Source organism: Podarcis muralis, chromosome 13, assembly GCF_964188315.1.
Source record: "Podarcis muralis chromosome 13, rPodMur119.hap1.1, whole genome shotgun sequence".
NCBI lineage: Eukaryota > Metazoa > Chordata > Lepidosauria > Squamata > Lacertidae > Podarcis > Podarcis muralis.
The window spans coordinates 20,057,864-20,077,522 of NC_135667.1; the positions used below are offsets into that span (position 1 = coordinate 20,057,864).

Consider the following 19,659-nt stretch of genomic DNA (forward strand, 5'->3'; position numbering starts at 1 on the left):
TCATGTCCCTAGTTCGGTGTGATGTGCTGAAGCCTCAGGCTCATCTGCTCCTTCCTCTCCTCTCGCACACGAGGTGGTGTTCAGCTACGTTTTATTCAGAGCAGACCTATGGAAATTAATGGACCTAACTTGGTCATGTTCCTTTATTTCAAGTGGGTCTACTCTGAGGAAAAAACTGTTGAATATTGCCCATAATGATTAGCTCCCTTCTTTCCAAGTTTGAGCCCAACCATGGTTTGCCATTTTTCCATACCCAGCAAACAATGGTTTGCACGTTTCCTGGCATAGAGCTTGATCCTAGCTTTGGTTCGCCATTTGCGGGATGAAATAGGAGACTGCAATTTGCCTCAGACCAGAAAAAGTGGAGGAAGGAATTTCCATGTGTTGAGGGGGTGGGGGAGAGGGTGGCAGGCTTACACCAGGTTTCTTTCTCTAGCTCCAAACCATTGCTGCTATTATTATTATTATTATTATTATTATTATTATTATTATTTATTACTATTATTATTTATACCCCACCCATCTGGCTGGGTTGCCCCAGCCACTCTGAGAGGCTTGCAACACATATAAAAACAGCTGGATGCTGCCTCTGAACAACCTCAAGAGTTGCTGTTTGTATGAGATTTTGGTTACATTCACCTTGACCCTACTCAGCAAGGCCCTCAACGGAGGAAGAATTAGAACGAGGCGAAGGAAGAAGATTTTGATTTACACCCACTCACTTTGGAAGCTCCAGCAGATCCTCACCCACGGCCATAGAGTGCCTGCCGGTCTCAAGACGTCCAGTTTTAGCTGGCGAGCCAAAGTTTTGTTGACAGATGCACAGCTGTGTGGCTCTTTTTCTTTTCCTCCCCAATGGCCTTTGCATCGACTTCATCCGGTTGGAACTGAATCCGCGGCAATCTTGGAAGCCGCAGAGAAGATTGCTGTTGGAAACATTGCAAAAGAGCTCCAATATTTCCTAAAGTTCAGCTTATAATAACCAACAGGTTCTTTTCATGTGGGCAGCGGCTGCATAATCCCTCCGTCGATTCAAGCATTTTCTCTCCTGTTGCTCCGTATTGTCTGGTTTGTAGGCATAAAGCGCACTGCTGAAAGCCAGCCTCGTGCAGAGCCAGCCAGATAGAGACGCAATCGCTGATCACCATGAATGCACAGTGAAAAAGATGCCTGGCACAGTGCGGGGAGGCGGGCAGGCCTTAGGGTGTTTCTGAAATATATTTTGTTTGGTTGGTTGGATTAGTTGCTGTGTTGAACTCCGTGGGACTCAATCTGGCATGAATGCTTCTTAACAAATATGCAGAGTCTGGGTGTGAGAGGCTGAAGAGGGATTTCCTGCTGCTAAGGATCACGCAGGGCTTCCTGGGCCAAGTTATGCACACAAAACCCCCAAATCAATGGGCTTGCTTAGAATCTAAAGATTGTAACTGCAATAAAAAAGTCACGCTGAGGCATTTGTATGCCTGTTACTGTATTCCATTATGAGTCATAACAGCCTGTTAATCTTTATGATCGCTTGCCTGGTAGATGCTTATTCATCTGTCTCTGGGCCTGATTCTGGCACGGAGGTTTCCTTGGTTGCATCTGGCGGGTGACGTTCTCCAAGGAACAGGAACGAAGGATCCTGGGAACTGTAGTTTGCTAAGGGTACCTGCATTGGCTCCCAGTACATTTCCGAGCACAATTCAGAGTGTTGGTGCTGACCTTTAAAGCCCTAAACGGCCTCAGTCCAGTTTACCTGAAGGAGTGTCTCCACCCCTATCGTTCTGCCTGGACACTGAGATCCAGTGCCGAGGGCCTTCTAGTGGTTCCCTCCCTGCGAGAAGTGAGCTTACAGGGAACCAGGCAGGGAGCCTTCTCGGTAGTGGCTATCTTACTTTTAAAGGACATGTGAAGGCCGCCCTGTTTAGGGAAGTTTTTAATGTTTACTGCTGTATTGTGTTTTTAATATTCGGTTGGGAGCTGCCCAGAGTGGCTGGGGTAACCCAGCCAGATGGGCGAGGTATAAATTATTATTATTATTATTATTATTGTAGTTGTAGTTGTTGTTGTTGTTGTTGTTGTTGTTATGGTACTTGGAATGGTAGTTCTGTGAGGGGCAGACTAAAGTTCCCATGGTTCCATGAATGTATGGTGTGCACAGAACATTTCCTCCTGGCTCCATTCCCCCCTCTGTTGTCCCCTCCGTAAGTCCCTTGAGGGCAGTGTTAGTTGATGGTGTTGAGAGTTGTTAGGAGACCCCTGTTCCCCTCACAGTGATGATTTCCAGAGTGGCTTAACAGCCCGTCCTTCCCAAGAGACCTGTGGCTGTCTTACATCCAGTCCACCTGACAAGCCCTTGACAACAGCCTGGCAGATTGCAGGGACAAAGGGCATCTTCAGATGCAATGAAAAGGCTTGAGGCACAGGATCTAAGAGTGGAATTAGGAAACTGCTGAGGCTGGTAGTCAATGGGCCTGTGCAGGATGGTGAGGTGAAGGGAAAGGGGCGTGATAGAGGAGATGATGAAGAAATATAGGCAGGCCTGATTTTGGCTTTAAGCCTGTGTTTCTTGAGATAAGGCAGCTTCCTTTGGCCATACCACACAGCAAACGTCTTTTGAATCCCCAAGGGATTTCTCAAAATCAGAGTAGTTTTTTGGGGGTTTGCTGATTTTACAGGGAAGCGTTAAAACTTTCACCTGGCAATGTTGCAAGTAGATATTTGGATCCTGGCCCTTGATCGCAATATCATTTCCAGTTGGGGGGAAAAAAAGGTTATCCAGTTCTCCTCCCTTTTAAGACACTATAGGGATGAACAAGGCCTGGCTTTTGACAAATAGGGTGAGATTTGATGCAAAGTGACAAGATGTAGAGGCAGCTGCTAAGATACAGGCAGCTTTGCTTCCTAACAGTGTTGGAGCGATGACATTAAGCTCAGGGGGCTCAATCCAATTCCACCTTTGCCAGATGTCCACATCCATCTTTTCTGCTATGTCATCTGTGGGAATTCTCTCTTCCCTCTGCCACCAGTTATTTCTGGCGATTCCTCCAGTGTCGTCTGTTGCTCGTTTTCCTGCCTTGTTTCTGTTCCTTTGAATGACTTTTCACGTTCTAAATGTTTTCGGTTCCTGCACTGCTCGTGTTTCCTCCTTTCTCCTCTTTTTAATTTTTTTTTTCGGCGGAGGTTCCTGGAAATCAGCCCACATCCTTGCCACTGCTCAGCTGTTTTAAGGACAGATCTGCAGCATAAATATAGAATGCATCCGATTCATATTTAAAACACATTATTTGCCACCCCCTCTAGAATCCTCAGAACTGCAGTCCGTCTGTCCCCCCCCAGCTGCAATTCCCAGAACCTTTAACAAACTACTGTACTGTTCCCAGGATTCTTTGCGGTGGGGGGAGGGAAGTCATGTGCTTTAAATGTGCCTTGGGTGTGTGGATCTGCCCTAAATCTCCCCTGTTTCTGAACAATCTTCTCTACTCTCCACCCCCCACCCGGCTGCCTGTGTTTGTCCGTTGTCTGTGCAAGTGTGAGGTGTCTGCCCACTGCCAGGCCTAGTCATGGCACATTGGTCCGGCCCACCTTTCGTTCCAAGTTGTAAATCTTGGGTCCAAACTAAGTCAAATGCACCAATGGAAAAATTAGTGCTGAGTTGCGTTAGGGTGCCGCCCTGAGCACACTTGACTTACAGAACACGACTCGCTGAACACAGTTTCTCCCTGATGAAGGGAGCAGGGAGGACAGCAGGCGGAGATTCACAGCAGAAGGTGCCATAGCTTAGTGGTACAGCGGAACCTTGGAAGCTGGCCGTAATCTGTTCCGGAAGGACGTTCGAATTCCAAAGCGTTCAAATTCCGAGGCACGGCTTCCGATAGGCTCAGTTACAGATAGGTAGCCGTGTTGGTCTGCCATAGTCAAAACAAAAAAAATTCCTTCCAGTAGCACCTTAAAGACCAACTAAGTTAGTTCTTGGTATGAGCTTTCGTGTGCATGCACACTATCTGAAGAAGTGTGCATGCACACGAAAGCTCATACCAAGAACTAACTTAGTTGGTCTTTAAGGTGCTACTGGAAGGAATTTTTTTCTTCCGATAGGCTGATAGCTAGGCTTTTTTGTGGATCGGAAGCTGCATCGGACGTTCAGGTTCTGAGGAACTTTTGAAAACTGGAACACTTACTTCCAGGTTTTCGACATTTGGGAGCCGAAACATTTGGGAACAGAGCGGTTCGAGAACCGAGGTTCCACTGTAGTATCAGGAGCCGGCCTGTGACGTTAACTCTTTTTTTTTTCCCTTCAAAGAAACCAAAACAGCACAGGCCTAGCGATCACAGCAACTCTTCCCTGGAGGTCTTGCCCCAGTGAGGCAGTTGCGAGGACTGAAGGTCCCTGCCCTCCCACCGCTCTCTAAGGCTTCTCCCCTGGGTCCTACCCCAGCAAGGCTCCTTCGCCTTGTCTCTCTTGGCTCCACCCTCTTCATTCCTCTCTCTGTTCTGGGAGACCAGAGGGGAGGGGAGCTGGTCACAGCAGGAGGGGGAGACTCCTTGGCATCTTCAGCATCCTTCACTCATCTGCCTTTCTTGCATCTCTCCCTCTGGCATTTGCCTGGCTCTTGTGGGGAATAGCAGAATGATGGGCTGGGTGGGGATCTCCCATCTGATCCGAGAGGCGCTCTTCAGGCGTTCCGAGGAAGAGCAACGAAGCCTTCTGTGGTCTCCAAAGTGCACATCGCCAGGAGGTGTGAGACCACCAGAACCCACATTTCCTCTGCCTGCCCTTTCCCCCGATCTAACACGGAGTTGGTCTCCCCAGGTGGGCGAAGCAGACGCCTCATGCCCGGGCACAGATCTTGTACTACCTGGCTGAGAACCTGGAACTCCGCCGAGCAGAGGTTGCATCGCGGCTGGAGGCGTTGGCCGGTGCCAAGAAAGAGGCGGGTCTGCAGGAGGTGGACCTCTGCGTGCAGCGGCTCTTCTACTGGGCGGCATACTCCGATAAATACGGAGGAGCTGTGCAGGTGCGAACCAGGCGGGCAGGGCCATAGAGCTAAGCACATGCCGTAGGACACTCCCCACCCCTATAGCTTTTGGGGGGCTTGGCTCTACAAGCTTGGAAAGGTTTGGGAGAAGGGCCACAACTCAGCAGGGAAGCATGGGCTTTTCAGGCAGAAGGTCCCAGCTTCAGTTCCTGGCATGTCCCGGTAAAAGGACCCAGCAGCAGAGGATGGGAAAGGCCTTCAGCTGAGATCCTGGATTAAAGAGACACGAAGCCTCCCAAGGGATGATGCAGCCCAGACTGTGGGTCAGCTGCAGTTCCTCCCAGATGCCGAACAGCTGGATGGGAAGTTTTGCACATATTTTTTGTTTGGGTGACCCTGTTTTTTAGTCTCTATCTTAGCGCAGTAGGCAGTGCGTCAGTCTCATAATCTGAAGGTCCTGAGTTCGTTCCTCAGAGAGGGCATGATATTTGGGACGCGGGTGGCGCTGTGGGTTAAAGCCTCAGCGCCTAGGACTTGCCGATCGAAAGGTCGGCGGTTCGAATCCCCGTGGCGGGGTGCGCTCCCGTCGTTCGGTCCCAGCACCTGCCAACCTAGCAGTTCGAAAGCACCTTCGGGTGCAAGTAGATAAATAGGGACCGCTTACCGGCGGGAAGGTAAACGGCGTTTCCGTGTGCTGCGCTGGCTCGCCAGATGCAGCTTGTCACGCTGGCCACGTGACCCGGAAGTGTCTGCGGACAGCGCTGGCTCCCGGCCTATAGAGTGAGATGAGCGCACAACCCTAGAGTCTGGCAAGACTGGCCTTTACCTTTATCTTTTAATGAGCACCATAGGATGTCTGCACTTAGCCAGATTAGAGAGAAAGGCAGACTTTGGGGAGCGGGCTGGATGGTGGGGGTGTCCACATGGAGCTTCCATTTGGGGGGTGGGTTTATTATCCCCTTTCACAGTCTATGTTAACCCCCCCCCCAAACCTCACTCACTGAACGCCTTCTGCTTGCTTTTCTTTTCTTTATGCTTTATTGTTCCCTATCACATCTTTACAACACCATCTTACTATCATCAAATCAAAAACATCATAAAACACATAGAGAATAGAACAACTTTCAGACAATAAGTTTCTTCATGAACATTAGACTTCCCTTCCATATCGGTTACTTAAACTTGTCTGATTTATTATTAACAGAATATTACTGCTTCGATCTATTTTTTCTTCACATATATTATCTACAGAAATTGCTCTCTCTGTTGCAGGAAACCTCTTTGTACGGTGCCTCCCTCCTCTTTCGGGAACCTCTCGGTGTCATCGGCATCGCCTGCCCCGATGAACAGCCTCTCCTCGCTTTCGTCAGCTTGCTGGCTCCTGCTGTTGTCCGCGGCAACTGTGTGGTGATGGTGCCCAGCGAGCGGTTCCCGTTACTCGCCCTGGATTTCTACCAGGTACGATTCTTTCTAGCCTATCTTGTAGATCTGGGTGCAGGGGGTCTGAGTCCCAGGGACCAAATGCAGCCCCCCAGGCCTCTCTGCCTGGTCCTTGTGACTTTTGCCAGGCCACATCCCTTACTGGCTCTGCTTAGTACCCTCCTTGAATGTTTTCGCACTGGCTGCGCCGTCCACTTTTGTCTCTGGCACCACTCACCACTGCCATGCGACCCCTGGACGGGATTGTGGCCCTCAGGGATGCAGGAGGTTCCTTGTCCCATTTGTAGATCAAATAAAGTGTATCTCTGTGTCCGCTCCATCCATTCAGATGGTCTTTTATGCAGCGGTCATTTGTTCTCATTGGATTCATTAGCATTTAAGTGTATAGATCTTAGAACCTTTGATGTGTGTGTGCGCCAAGATAATTCAAACCAGGGTATCGCTGGGATCTTTCCAGCTGGGATCTTTCCAAGTTTTTAAGGGACAGTGTAAGCATAGCTTCTACATGCACCCCTTTTCCTTCCCCTATCTGTTATTAAAATGATCCCAAATCCCCACTATAGAGGGGAAGGGTTTAGATTGGCCATGTTGCTCAATTTCATATACTCACTGCACTTACACCAGTACACCTCAGTTTTTCTCTGACTTGGATTTTAATCTGAGCCAGGGAAGAATTCAACTCCCCTCCTCCTCGTCCCATTAGCTGGCTTCCATCCTCCTCCTCCAGCTTCTCACCTTGCTGCGGTTCTGGCAGATATTAACCATAGCTTCTGGTGCACGGCTTGCTGCATTTGAAGTACACGATACCAGGAGTCAAGGGCAGGAAGGGGGAGAAAAGGAGAGACCGGCCTCCCATCCTCTTCAGTCAGTAGTAGCAACACCTGAGCAAAGTCAGAAGATGCAGGTGGGAGGAAATCAGACTGCATTGCACTTCCAGGGATCTCATTTTCAGGGCAATGGCATCCACTTTTTCATTCAGCTGGACGATGGAGGTTTCTCTTTGACCCATTTGCCTGGGGATTTCTCGCACGGTTCCCTTTTTAAAGAACTTCTGGCATGAACACAGGCAAGTGTGGCTTCTGTGGTCCCCATGAAGGAATGCAGATTCCCTCACTTGGGGAAACCCAAAGTCTGCGCTCCATAAGTTGCATAACTGAAGACAGTAGCAGACATGTACTTGGCTCTGATATGGGGGGATAATTCAGCTTTTCCAGAGAGGTGCATTTTCCCCCCCTGTTTTGCAAAGAAATGAATAAGAAGGGGGAGATGAAAAAGGTGTTGCTTAGCCACTTCAGTCAAACGTGATTTGCTAACTGGAAGGCAGGAGATGAATATAACACCTCCCCATGAATTTTTCTCTTTCGGGGAAAGAAGAAGCTTTCTCAGTTTCTCTTCCCCACCAGCCTCATTCACAAATGGTGGTGCTTTGGGGATGCAGAATGGAGGAAGTTTTGGGAGGTCATGGCACCCTTCATTTTCCTGCTTGAATAAGCATGATTTTCAAGACTGGAAACGAAAGCTTCCTGTTTTCATCCCTTCTGTTCCTAATGCAGTTCTTTTGTTCTCCCATGTACAAAATGCACCCTAAATGTTTTCTTTCTTTATTTTTTTAAATTGGGAGCGGGCAACTTTTATTTGATAGTTTATTTGATAGTTTAATAATAACTTTTGAAGGTTTCTTCCTTAAAAATATAAAGCGGTGTAGAAATGAAATTATTATTATTATTATTAATACAGAACTTGGCTTCGCAAGAGTGTAGCTTGGTGAGGTTAGGCATGTGTCACGTATAGTTGTCCAGGGAATGAACTCCTCCAATGAAATAATCCCAGGGGATGGGGGGGGCAGGGTTAGTTGAGGGAATGTGATGCAAGTTTCTATAAAATGTAGGCACAGTGTGAAGAAAGTGGTTTAAGGAAAACCGCTCTCGGAATGACTCAGACCCGCAAGAGGGCAGCAGCAGCAGCCTCCAGTGAAACAGACAAGGGGACAGTTCAGGGCAGGCAAAAGGAAGCTCTTGTTTACATATTATGGGATTAATTTGTGGAATTCTCTGTCGGAAGGTAAAAGTGATGGCTGCAGGCGTAGGCAGCTGTTGATCTGGGCCCCGATCTGGTGGAACGCTCTGTCACAAGAGACTAGGGCCCTGCGGGACTTGACATCTTTCCGCAGGGCCTGCAAGACAGAGCTGTTCCACCCTCTCTCTCCTTCTGCAATCTTCATAGAACTCTAGCCCAATGGTTGCCATTAATTTGATTCTGAACTGATTTTAAAATGTATTTCAATTAATTGACTGTGATTTCGTGTAAACTATGCTATTTTTACTGTTGTTAGCCGCTCTGAGCCCGGCTTTGGCTGGGGAGGGCGGGGTATAAATATTATTATTATTATTATTATTAGATATTAGACAGTTTCATGGAGGGTGTCAGTGCATCTGTGGTTTTCCAGGGACCGTTCAGGTTGCAGCAGCTACAGCATCTGGGACAGGTGTCTGCTCAGCCTCTGTTTAAATATTTCCAGTGAAAAGAGAGGGCATTGCCTTCCACAGCAGCCTCTCCGGAAAGTAGGAATAAATATATCCTAACAACATTCATTGAGGTTGTAGTTTTTTTTTTGTTTTTGTTTTTTTACTAAAACTGGGGTGGAGAATATTATTACTGATATCAGTACTACACTGTAAATACGTGAATACAAGTCATTAACGAAAGGAAACAAGCTGTTACCTCCGTATGTTACGTAAAAAGAAACGGCCAACACACAAACACTTTAGTAGCAAGGGCATACAGTGAATTGGCCCGTTATTCATGGATAAATGATGATATAGTAGAATAATAGATTTGTCGAATTGGAAGGGACCCAAAGTGTCATCTAGTCCAGCCCCTGCAATGCAAACCCCTGCAATATGGTTAGTGATCAATTAATTAATTAACATTGTTATTGGTACTCTATCTGTTTACCTGTACTTGAGCATGTATTAAATGAACTGGACCAGCAGACATCCCATTATCTGCATTTCATCCATTCATTCATTTTACTTGTGTGCCCTTTTTCCACCCAGAAACTCATTCTCAAAGAGCTTTTACAACCAAGAAATGGGGGATTAATTTCAAGCAAATCCTATGAAAACAATTTCACAAGAACGTAGGAAAACATAGCAGCAATTTCATAACATAGCACAACAGTAGCAATTCCATAATAACATGGCAAAACAATAGCAAATATAATAACATACAGAAACCACATTCCAATACAATATAACAAGATTACTTAAGCAGTGGTCAAGTTGCTTGCGGGGTGAGAGGGAACCGGCAACAATAGCGTTCCACAATGGCGGCCTTTTCCCACTTCTGCTTCTTCCTTTGGGTGTGTTAATCAGGATACCGGTCTGATTCGGTGTGAGGATTCGAATTTCGTTGCCATTTTTTATGTTCTCGATTTCTTCTTCATGGCCCACTTTCGGATTCGGGGGGCGGGAGAGAACCTCATGTGGCGTTTATGAAAGCATCCAAAGCAGAAACCGCGCTCTCTTTGGCAGATGTTGTATATGCATTTCCAGAATTTGTCTTGCCAAGGATTGCAAAATACAGTGCTGAGCCCAGAGTGTTTTGTCCCAATTTAGTCAAGGAATGTGGAGGAGCCTTTCTGTGAGACTCTCCATCTATGTGTCCAGGCAAAGCAGAGAGAGAGAGAGAAGGTCGTATCCAATGCTAGTCCTGTTCAGACCCGTTGAAACGAATCGGCATGATTAACTAAGGTTTATGAACTTCAGTGGGTCTGCTCAAGAACGCAACCCAGTGGAATCACCAGGCTGGTTCTAGCAGCATGGCAGAGCAGAAGCTAAAATGATGGCTCTTCATCTTCATCATGTTGTGAACCCCCCTGCCTTATTACTTCAATCTAGAGGAGAGGATGACACAAGAAACCAATCAGGTTGAGATTAGGACTCATAAGAGCAAAATAAACTTATATTACTGTATTACCATACTTCTCTAAAGTAAACTTGTTAAACTACCTACTGTAATAAAAGACCTGGAAGTCTCAGCACTGAGTCCCTGTCTGTATAATAAGTTCAAAAAGAAAGCAGCATGTGCTACAGCCCTAAAGGTAAAGGTAAAGGTACCCCTGCCCGTACGGGCCAGTCTTGACAGACTCTGGGGTTGTGCGCCCATCTCACTCAAGAGGCCGGGGGCCAGCGCTGTCCGCAGACACTTCCGGGTCACGTGGCCAGCGTGACATCGCTGCATCTGGCGAGCCAGCGCAGCACATGGAAACGCCGTTTACCTTCCCGCCAGTAAGTGGTCCCTATTTATCTACTTGCACCTGGGGATGCTTTCGAACTGCTAGGTTGGCAGGCGCTGGGACCGAGCAGCGGGAGCTCACCCCGCCGCGGGGATTCGAACCGCCGACCTTTCGATCGGCAAGCCCTAGGCGCTGAGGCTTTTACCCACAGCGCCACCCGCGTCCCCTGCTACAGCCCTACCTATCCCAAAACTCTCAGCCCACCTCTATAGTAACTCTAGGGTTGCCTGGTATTTCCCAGACGTAGCCCGAATGCTGCAGCTGGAAGCAGTGCCTGGGCGAAAATCACCGAAAATCCAGATGTATGGCAACTGCAGTGTAGATTTTGGTGTGTGACCTTAAAAATAGCTCAAACTTTGTTTATTCAGATCCTGCCAAAAAAGCTCAACAACTTTGGCCAAATTTTTTTTTTTAAGTTCAAAACAACTTTGGCCAAAACAACAACAACCCTAAGTAGTTCATCAAGTAGGACACCATCTCCATTTGATCTATGTGAGTTGGCGGTTTTGCCTTATCACCATTGTTTAGTATAAAGGTAAAGGGACCCCTGACCATTAGGTCCAGTCGTGACAGACTCTGGGGTTGCAGCGCTCATCTCGCTTTATTGGCCGAGGGAGCCGGCATACAGCTTCCGGGTCATGTGGCCAGCACGACTAAGCCGCTTCTGGCGAACCAGAGCAGCGCACGGAAATGCCGTTTACCTTCCCGCCGGAGCGGTACCTGTTTATCTACTTGCACTTTGACATGCTTTCGAACTGCTAGGTTGGCAGGAGCAGGGACCCAGCAACGGGAGCTCACCCCGTCGCGGGGATTCGAACCGCCGACCTTCTGATCGGCAAGTCCTAGGCTCTGTGGTTTAACCCACAGCGCCACCCGTGTCCCTATTGTTTAGTATACTTCGATATTAAGAGACACCAGGACACCAGGAATGATAGCTATTAGCAGCTTGAGAAAGAAAAGAGAGTAACTTCCTGATTCTGCACCACAGAATGATGTTCCTCGTGTCCATTTGTTAGAGAAACCTAAAACTATTAGCCTTTAAAGTACCACAATCCACATATATAAATCGGGAGGCGAGAGCAGAGCTACACGTCCACCTTCCTACTTTGCCACATGTGTGAATGCGCCCCCTCAGGAAAGTAAGGATGCTGCAAAACATTTTGTAGCTGGGGCAACCAATGGCTCTTTAGCATAGAAAGCTGTGCAGCTGAAAACATTGAGGATGACAGCTGCAACGGCAACTGGTTTGAGAACAGACAAAAAGACCAAATAAGTCTTATCCCAAGGAGAGACAGGGCGTTTCTCCAATTCCCTGCACAGACTCTTCAAGAGGTTCCTGCCAGCAATGCAAACTCCTTTTCATCACTGATGCAGGAATGTACCACTATCTAGTTTGAAATTATCTGTTACTGGCCACTAGGATTAGTTCAACAATTTAAGGGGGAAATCAGTCTTCTCCTTGTCAAGCTCTTGGGGCCTCTTAAGCAGCAGGTGCTCAGAATAATAAACAAGCTGTAACTCCCTTTCCATTTTTATTTTTAAAAAATCTATTTGTACTACAAGCAACTCCCCATTAATGCGGAGGTTACATTCCGGGCCTCCATGTGTGCCAGTGAAATTCGCATAAATGGGAAGCACCTAGTGGCTCGCGAGGAGACCCTCCCTGGAATCCGAAGAGGACATTTTTGGACTCCAGGGAGGGTCTCCTCGTAAGCCACGAGGACTCTCCAAACTTAATCAAGTTTATAATACCAGCAGCTCAACAGGTAACAGTGAAGAATTCAAAGATGGCTGGCTGCTTAATCCCAAATCAGTGGTATTGGGAATTATGGCAAAGAGCAATTATTGGAATACAGCATTCATTCAAACAAGGGCGTGGCAAATAATTTAGATTTTTACATGTTCTGGCATGGCTTCATAACCTACTAAATGTGAGGAACCTCTCAGATGTTGCTAAACTGCTGCTTCCATCAGCCTTGTCCACTGACCATGCTCACTGGGGGTGATGGGATTTGTAGTTCAACATCTAGCAGGACAAATGTTCCCCACACCTGACCTACACAAGGGAGAAAGGGCTATCAAATCCCTTCTAAAACCTTTATTTGAGTGCGGAAGTCCATCTGGAAGAGTAACTGCCTATCTTCACAGTGCGGACACAAATTGTACAGAAAGGATGTCAGACAAAGCCAAGATGGGAAAGAGAAATGAACACAGAACTTAAAACTATTGCTATATATTGCTGCGTAAAAGCCTCTAAACCAGGCATAGGCAAACTTGGCCCTCCAGATGTTTCGAGACTACAATTCCCATCATCCCTGACCACTGGTCCTGTTAGTTAGGGATGATGGGAGTTGTAGTCCCAAAACATCTGGAGGGCCGAGTTTGCCTATGCCTGGTGTAAGCAACGGCTTGCAGCTTTCTGTTCTTTCTGGTTTGGTGTTCATTTTTATTACTCTAATAAAAAAAATGTGTTTATACAAAAATCTGGGAGGGAGTTATAATTTTCCCCTTGAGAGAACTAAAGGCTTATAATAACAAGTGGTTTCAAAATTACGCAGTGACTTATTCATAAATCACTGTCACAAAAAGCTTGTAAAATTGCTGGCAGGAACCCTTTGGGATTCTCTCTCGCTCTCTTATCCCACTTTAACAGTCATGGTTTCCCACCCTACAAAAAACAATAGTAAATCCTGGAACTGTAGTTTTGGGAAGGGTATTCTAGCAATTCTGAGCACCCTGAACAAACTACAGTTCCCACGATTCTTCAGGAAAGCCATGATTGTTAAAATGATACAAGTGTTTGCTTTAGCCCAGGTTTCCTTTACCTGGTAAGGAAAATGCTATGATTTTCCCATGAAGGAACATGTAGCTGTCATTATTCTGAAGCAAGAGCCGTCTGCAATGTTCAGGAATTGAATCCCCAACTACTTTTACATGGAATGAAAAGGAGCACACATATATCTGTGGGACTGTATGCTTCTGGAGTGGATGGTGTTTGCCCAATAGTACAGTGTCTGGGTTTTCGGTTTTGTATATTTTCTGACAGATGGCTAAGTGGAGACAGCTGGTAACATGCAGTTGAAAGTCAATGCCCCAGATTTCTTCCTTTTCTACCCTTTTCCCACACAAGATCTGAAAAGTTACATTATCCCTCAAATGTCGATGCGCATTCTGCACAGTCCATTCTCTTCCGTGGCACACCTGAAGTATTCCAACATGTTGTGGATCTCTCCCAGTAGTCCTCTGGGACCCAAATGGGACAAAAAAGTGTGCAATTTAGAACTTCAAACTCTTAACACCAGCCAGAAGATTTTGGAGCTGTAGCCAATAAAAGAAATTTCAGGCACTTTTGTATAGAACCCAAGGACAATGGGGTTATTGCATTATTTTTTAAAAAAACAAAAAACCAGATATTACATAATCCTTGGTGTGTTACCAATAAACCCATATTTTAAAATGTGTTTCCAGTTTGCCTCATAGCCTATATGGGACCTTTGAAATCTTACCTCCAATATTTATTTTGGTGCCGGCCAGTACAATGGTGCAGTCAGGAAATAGTTGCAGAGGCAGTACAGGGCACAGTTATTAATTGAACAAAGCAACAACTGCGTTAGCAGGTCTCATCCATGCTACAATGAACTAACCTCCCAGGCTCTAGTCATGTGACTAGAATTCTCTAGGAGTTTGTCTTAAAGTGCCAGTCACCTTTGCAACAAATGGCATCCATCTCTTCTCTGTCAGGTACTAGATACTTCGGACGTCCCTGGTGGAGTAGTGAACATCATCTCTGGCAACCGGGACCATTTGAGCCGGGCCTTAGCCGAACACCAAGATGTGCAAGCTGTGTGGTACTTTGGCTCTAAGGAGGTGAGTATCCCTTACAAATACTGTGGCAATCTAATGCAGTGTCCCTGGGAGGAAAAATGCAGAATATGCTACCAGAACAGAGCTGAGCTTCCCGAGAATCTCTGCTTTCGTTCTGTATAAATAAAGCAAGTTCCAGATCCTTGCATATGCAAGAATACACCTTCTCCTCTCAGGGAAATGAAGTCATCATCAAGGCTGTACAGTGGTACCTCAGGTTAAGAACTTAATTCGTTCTGGAGGTCCATTCTTAACCTGAAACTGTTCTTAACCTGAAGCACCACTTTAGCTAATGGGGCCTACCGCTGCACCGCCGCCGTGCAATTTCCGTTCTCTTCCTGAAGCAAAGTTCTTAACCCGAGGTACTATGTCTGGATTAGCGGAGTCTGTAACCCGAGGTACCACTGTATGTGCTTATTTCTGCACCATGAAGAGGTGAATTCTGTGACCTGTGTAAAAGCACACATGCATGGTTTCTCACGTTGCATGAAGCTCTGCATTTTTAGTATGAAAGAGCAGTATGGGAGTCGTATTAGCACATGTTCAATTGCTGGCATCTACTGGGTTAGAAAACACCCTATACCTTGCACAGCTGTTGCCACTCTGTGTAGACATTGCTGAGCTAGAGGGACTTGGTATCCTGTGGCCTCACAATGCAACACACAAACAAGACTTTGCAAAGTATACAGGTAGAAAAGCCACAGCAGCGAACACACAGAAAAATTAAGCAGCTGCTCTGTGATGCCCTAGCTGGCCAGTTAGCTCAGTTGGTTGGAGCGTGGTGCTGATAACCCCAAGGTTGCAGGTTCGATCCCTGTATAGAACAGTTGCATATTCCTGCATTTCAGGACTATATGTTCCTCAGGGTCCCCTTCCTACTCTTGGATTCTATGGTTACCAACTTCATTAATGGTAGCATTGAAGAAGGTCTCCAGCGCTCACCAACACTGGGGCAAGGTGCAAATCAATAGGAAATTAGTTCCAAAGTTCTGGGGCCGCCACCGAGAAGGCCCAGTTTTGTGTGTGTAGGTCAATCTAACCGATATTTTGAGGCGGGAACTGAGGGCCCACCAAAGCAGAACTTAGGCTGGTGCAGGACTATATGAGTGAAAATGGTCCTTTAAATAACTTTGCCCCAAGCTCTTTAGGACTCTGAACTTTTAAAGGAAGCTTTGCCCACAGCCAGCACAGCTTCAGAGTTATGCTTCAGACATCTGGCTTTCCCCAGCATCCAACAGGCCGAATTTTGTGCCAGCTGCAATTTACAGCCCTTCAGAGCTAAGCCCATGTGAAAATACTGGTATATACAAAGTAGAAAAGTCAGGGGTTATCTTGGAGCGAATGTTTTGAATAATTTTCTATATATAGCTGACAGACAATGAATTGGAAGTAACCCCTTCCTTTTTCCCATTCTTTTTTGCTTTGTATACTTTATTTCCTTATTTTATTTCCCTTTTCACAAGTTTTAAACCTTTTCTTCCTCTTTCTTTATCCTTGCTTGTTTTTAAGCATTAGAAAAGGATATTTTGTACTAAATTGTGTGCATGTGGACTTAATAAACTTACAATAATAATAGAGCCAGCCCCAGGTGAAGTCCATTCCAGTAGCCTAGTTTTGGAACTAACCAGTCTGGCACAGCTGCATTGGTCTGACTGACCCCCCAAAGGCTCACTCCTCCATTGTCTTCTGAGATAGACATATGCCAACAAAAACAGGGCACGGATGACTAAGAGCGAGTCCAACTGCTCCAGACAGGGTTGTGACTGGTGTACAAGCTTGAGCTCGTAGAAAGTCTTCCTGCCTATAGCTGCTACCTGCGACTCACTAGATGAGGATGAATCCAGGAGTCCCTCCCAAGCTACCAGGCAGATTAATTTTCAGCTTCTCTTCCTACCTATTAGTATACTGGCACATCTCAACCTCCATCAGTAGCTGTGTGCACATCATACATTTAAAGCACATTTCCCCTCCCTCCAGGAACTGTAGTTTGTTCAGGGTGCTGGGAATTGTAGCTCTGTGAGAAGTAAACTACAGTTCCCAGGATTGGGGGGGGGGGGTATATGCTTCAGATGTATGGTTAGTATGCAGCCAGTGTTTCTCATCTGTAGAAAGTCTGAGAACGGATTGTCTGCTTCCAAGAAATCTGCTGCTTCTGCATTCTTGTCTCAATACACAGAAGTGTGTCAGGGGAAAATATAGCAAGGCTACAGGACTCTCTGAAATTGGGGTTTTTTTTAATTGAAGCCAGAGCCCATTAAGTGGTCTCGGCTCAACCTGAAAAGCAATTTTATTCTGTCCACCAATGGCCCCTATAGGTAAAGGTAAAGGGACCCCTGACCATTAGGTCCAGTCGTGGCCGACTCTGGGGTTGCGGCGCTCATCTCGCTTTATTGGCCGAGGGAGCCAGCGTACAGCTTCCGGGTCATGTGGCCAGCATGACTAAGCCGCTTCTGGCGAACCAGAGCAGCACACGGAAACACCGTTTACCTTCCCGCTGGAACGGAACCTATTTATCTACTTGCACTTTGACGTGCTTTAAAACTGCTAGGTTAGCAGGAGCAGGGACCGAGCAATGGGAGCTCACCCTGTCGCGGGGATTCGAACCGCCAACCTTCTGATCGGCAAGTCCTAGGCTCTGTGGTTTAACCCACAGCGCCACCCGTGTCCCCCAATGGCCGCTACCTAGGTTTAATTAAGGTGCAGCCGAGAGAGAGAGAGAGAGAGAGAGAGAGAGAGAGAGAGAGATTGAGATTACTGCTTTCAGGCTTCGCATGAAAGAGAAACCATGTGTGAAGAAAAAGGTTATGTAACATTGTTTAATGATTTTTTTAGGTTTTTGTGGAGTAATGCCCAAGCCCAGCCCTTGATAATAGTGAGGCCTTTATAGGGAGGTAGTGCATTGCCTTTATTATTCAAGCCTGGCAATCAACTGTGTTTGAGTGAGATAATAGTTCTGGAGAATCCAAATATCTCTAAGAGCAGTAACAACTTTGTATTCTCCAGAACCATCCCTATTCTCTCAGGAGCAGTCTGGAGGCCAAAAGTACATTTTACCTCACCCGAACGCAGTTTGTCATGGTTTCCTCAGGGAGAAAACCAACAGTGACGGACAAACGTCTCTGAAAGACACCATGCCTGCCACTACGGGTGTTACACTGAGATCCTCTGACGGGGCACTTGTGGTGGCTCCCCATTCCCCTGAGGTTCGGCTTTAGTGTGGCAGGCCTTGCCCTGTGGAACTCCCAGCCTGTATTGGTTTGGCAGAAACCACCCCCTTCCTCCTTTTATACGTCTTCTGAAAACTGTACTGTTTAGACAGGCCTTCACAATCTGAATTTTTCTTTTGACCAACCAGTATTTCCTGATGTTTCTATTTTGTTTTAGAGATGTTTATGAACTGATTCTTTGGAATTTTTTATGTTCTGTGAACCACCTTGATATATATACAATGAAAGCACAAATTATAAAATTTCACATTAATAAATATTTTTTATCATTTGTTAGACGTTATTAGTCGCTTGTTACCTTAAAGGTCACCAAGTGATTTACGTTTAATAATATGTGAATAGGCCTAAGGCCAGCAGCACACAGCAGTCTTGACAAACTGCCGACCCCCATGACCGCGATGGGGCACACTGCTGATGCTATGGGCCCCATTTAGGGGTTTGTGACCCTCACCAGGTAGATCACTGTTCAAGGGCATACTCTCAGCTCATAGGGCATGATGCTGAGGCCTGTCAAGACAGCGGGGCTGAGCACATACATGAGAATATTTCCCAGAAGCCTCTGCAGTGGGCATGAGTTCCACATGATAGATAAGTCAATTGGGGGCAGAAATGACCCCTGAAGATCAAGAACTTTTTAAAAAAAAGACACCTCTGCCCGAGATCAGTGAAGGTACCCCTTAACTTGGAAGAGTTCCAATTCCTCTGCTTTATTTTGTTTTTATTTCCTCTTCCGCCTAGGGTTCTGCACTTGTTGAATGGGCCTCGGCTGGGAACCTGAAGAGGACCTGGGTGAATTATGGAGCGGAGGAGCGTTGCTGGGCTGACCCACGAGAAGGGGCTGGGGAAGAGTTTCTCTACCAGGCCACGCAGTGTAAAAGCGTTTGGATGCCCATGGGCGATATATTTGCCAACTGAGCCGCTGGATCAGTGGGGCTGAACTGAAAAGCAATCAGGGTTGGGAAACATTGAGATTGAGAATAAACATCGTTTGGTAGTTTTTTATATATAAGAAAACCCCTCTGCTGTGGAAATGTTTCTATATTTATACCTGGTTGAATCTGTTCCTTATCCAGGAGAATCAATGGTTGCCATCTTCCCTTGTCCCATTCACAAAGCTCCACTCCCTTCCAATAAAACCAGCCCCCTGCCCTGCCATGTAGGGATTAGATCAAGGGTTCAGAACTGGATGTGGGCCAAATCCTTATCTCCCCTCCGCCAAGCCCTGCAGACTAGGCAGGGGTGCTCACCTGTCAGCCATGAATATCACAGAGACGTCAGGCAACTCATTTTTGCTCCATGTAATTCTCTGAAGCCCTGACAATCAGGTGACAGGCAGGTTGGTGTGGCTTGGCCAAAAGAGCTTCGCAAGCCAGAGGTGTCCCCCCCCCCCGGCACTAGTTAAACCAGGATGAGGAACCTGTGGCACTCCAGATGTTGCTAGACCAGCATGGCTGATGGTCAGCAAGGATGGGAATTGTAGTACTGCATCTGGAAGGCCACAGGTTCCCCAACCAAGTTAGGCAGATCACTCTTTATTTCCGCTGGGTGTGTGGCACTGTGGGTTAAACCACAGAGCCTAGGGCTTGCTGAACAGAAGGTCGGCGGTTCGAATCCCCGTGACGGGGTGAGCTCCCTTTGCTCGGTCCCTGGTCCTGCAAACCTAGCAGTTTGAAAGCACGTCAAAGTGCAAGTAGATAAATAGGTACTACTCCTGTGGGAAGGTAAACGGCGTTTCCGTGTGCTGCTCTGGTTTGCCAGAAGCGGCTTAGTCATGCTGGCCACATGACCCGGAAGCTGTACGCCGGCCCATCTGCCCATCACCTGACATCATTGTGGTGTCAAGGGATGCTGCACTTGGAAGCCCCGCTTG

At 46.8% G+C, this 19,659-nt stretch overlaps 1 protein-coding gene across 2 annotated transcripts in view; it reads left to right on the forward strand.

Annotated features, from left to right (window-relative positions):
• The window catches only part of ALDH16A1 (aldehyde dehydrogenase 16 family member A1), a 44,559-nt gene extending 25,756 nt beyond the window's left edge, over nt 1-18,803 (forward strand). Inside the window, exons 16-19 of one of the 2 annotated variants that reach the window (XM_028751975.2) lie at nt 4,796-5,000; nt 6,234-6,419; nt 14,440-14,565; nt 18,528-18,803. In XM_028751975.2, coding sequence (XP_028607808.2) covers nt 4,796-5,000; nt 6,234-6,419; nt 14,440-14,565; nt 18,528-18,704 — 694 coding nt within the window. In that variant the 3' untranslated portion in view covers nt 18,705-18,803. Of the gene's footprint in view, nt 1-4,795; nt 5,001-6,233; nt 6,420-14,439; nt 14,566-18,527 lie in introns of those variants that run through there. The other variant, XM_028751978.2, reaches the window with a different exon arrangement.
• The last annotated feature ends 856 nt before the right edge of the window (nt 18,804-19,659 follow it).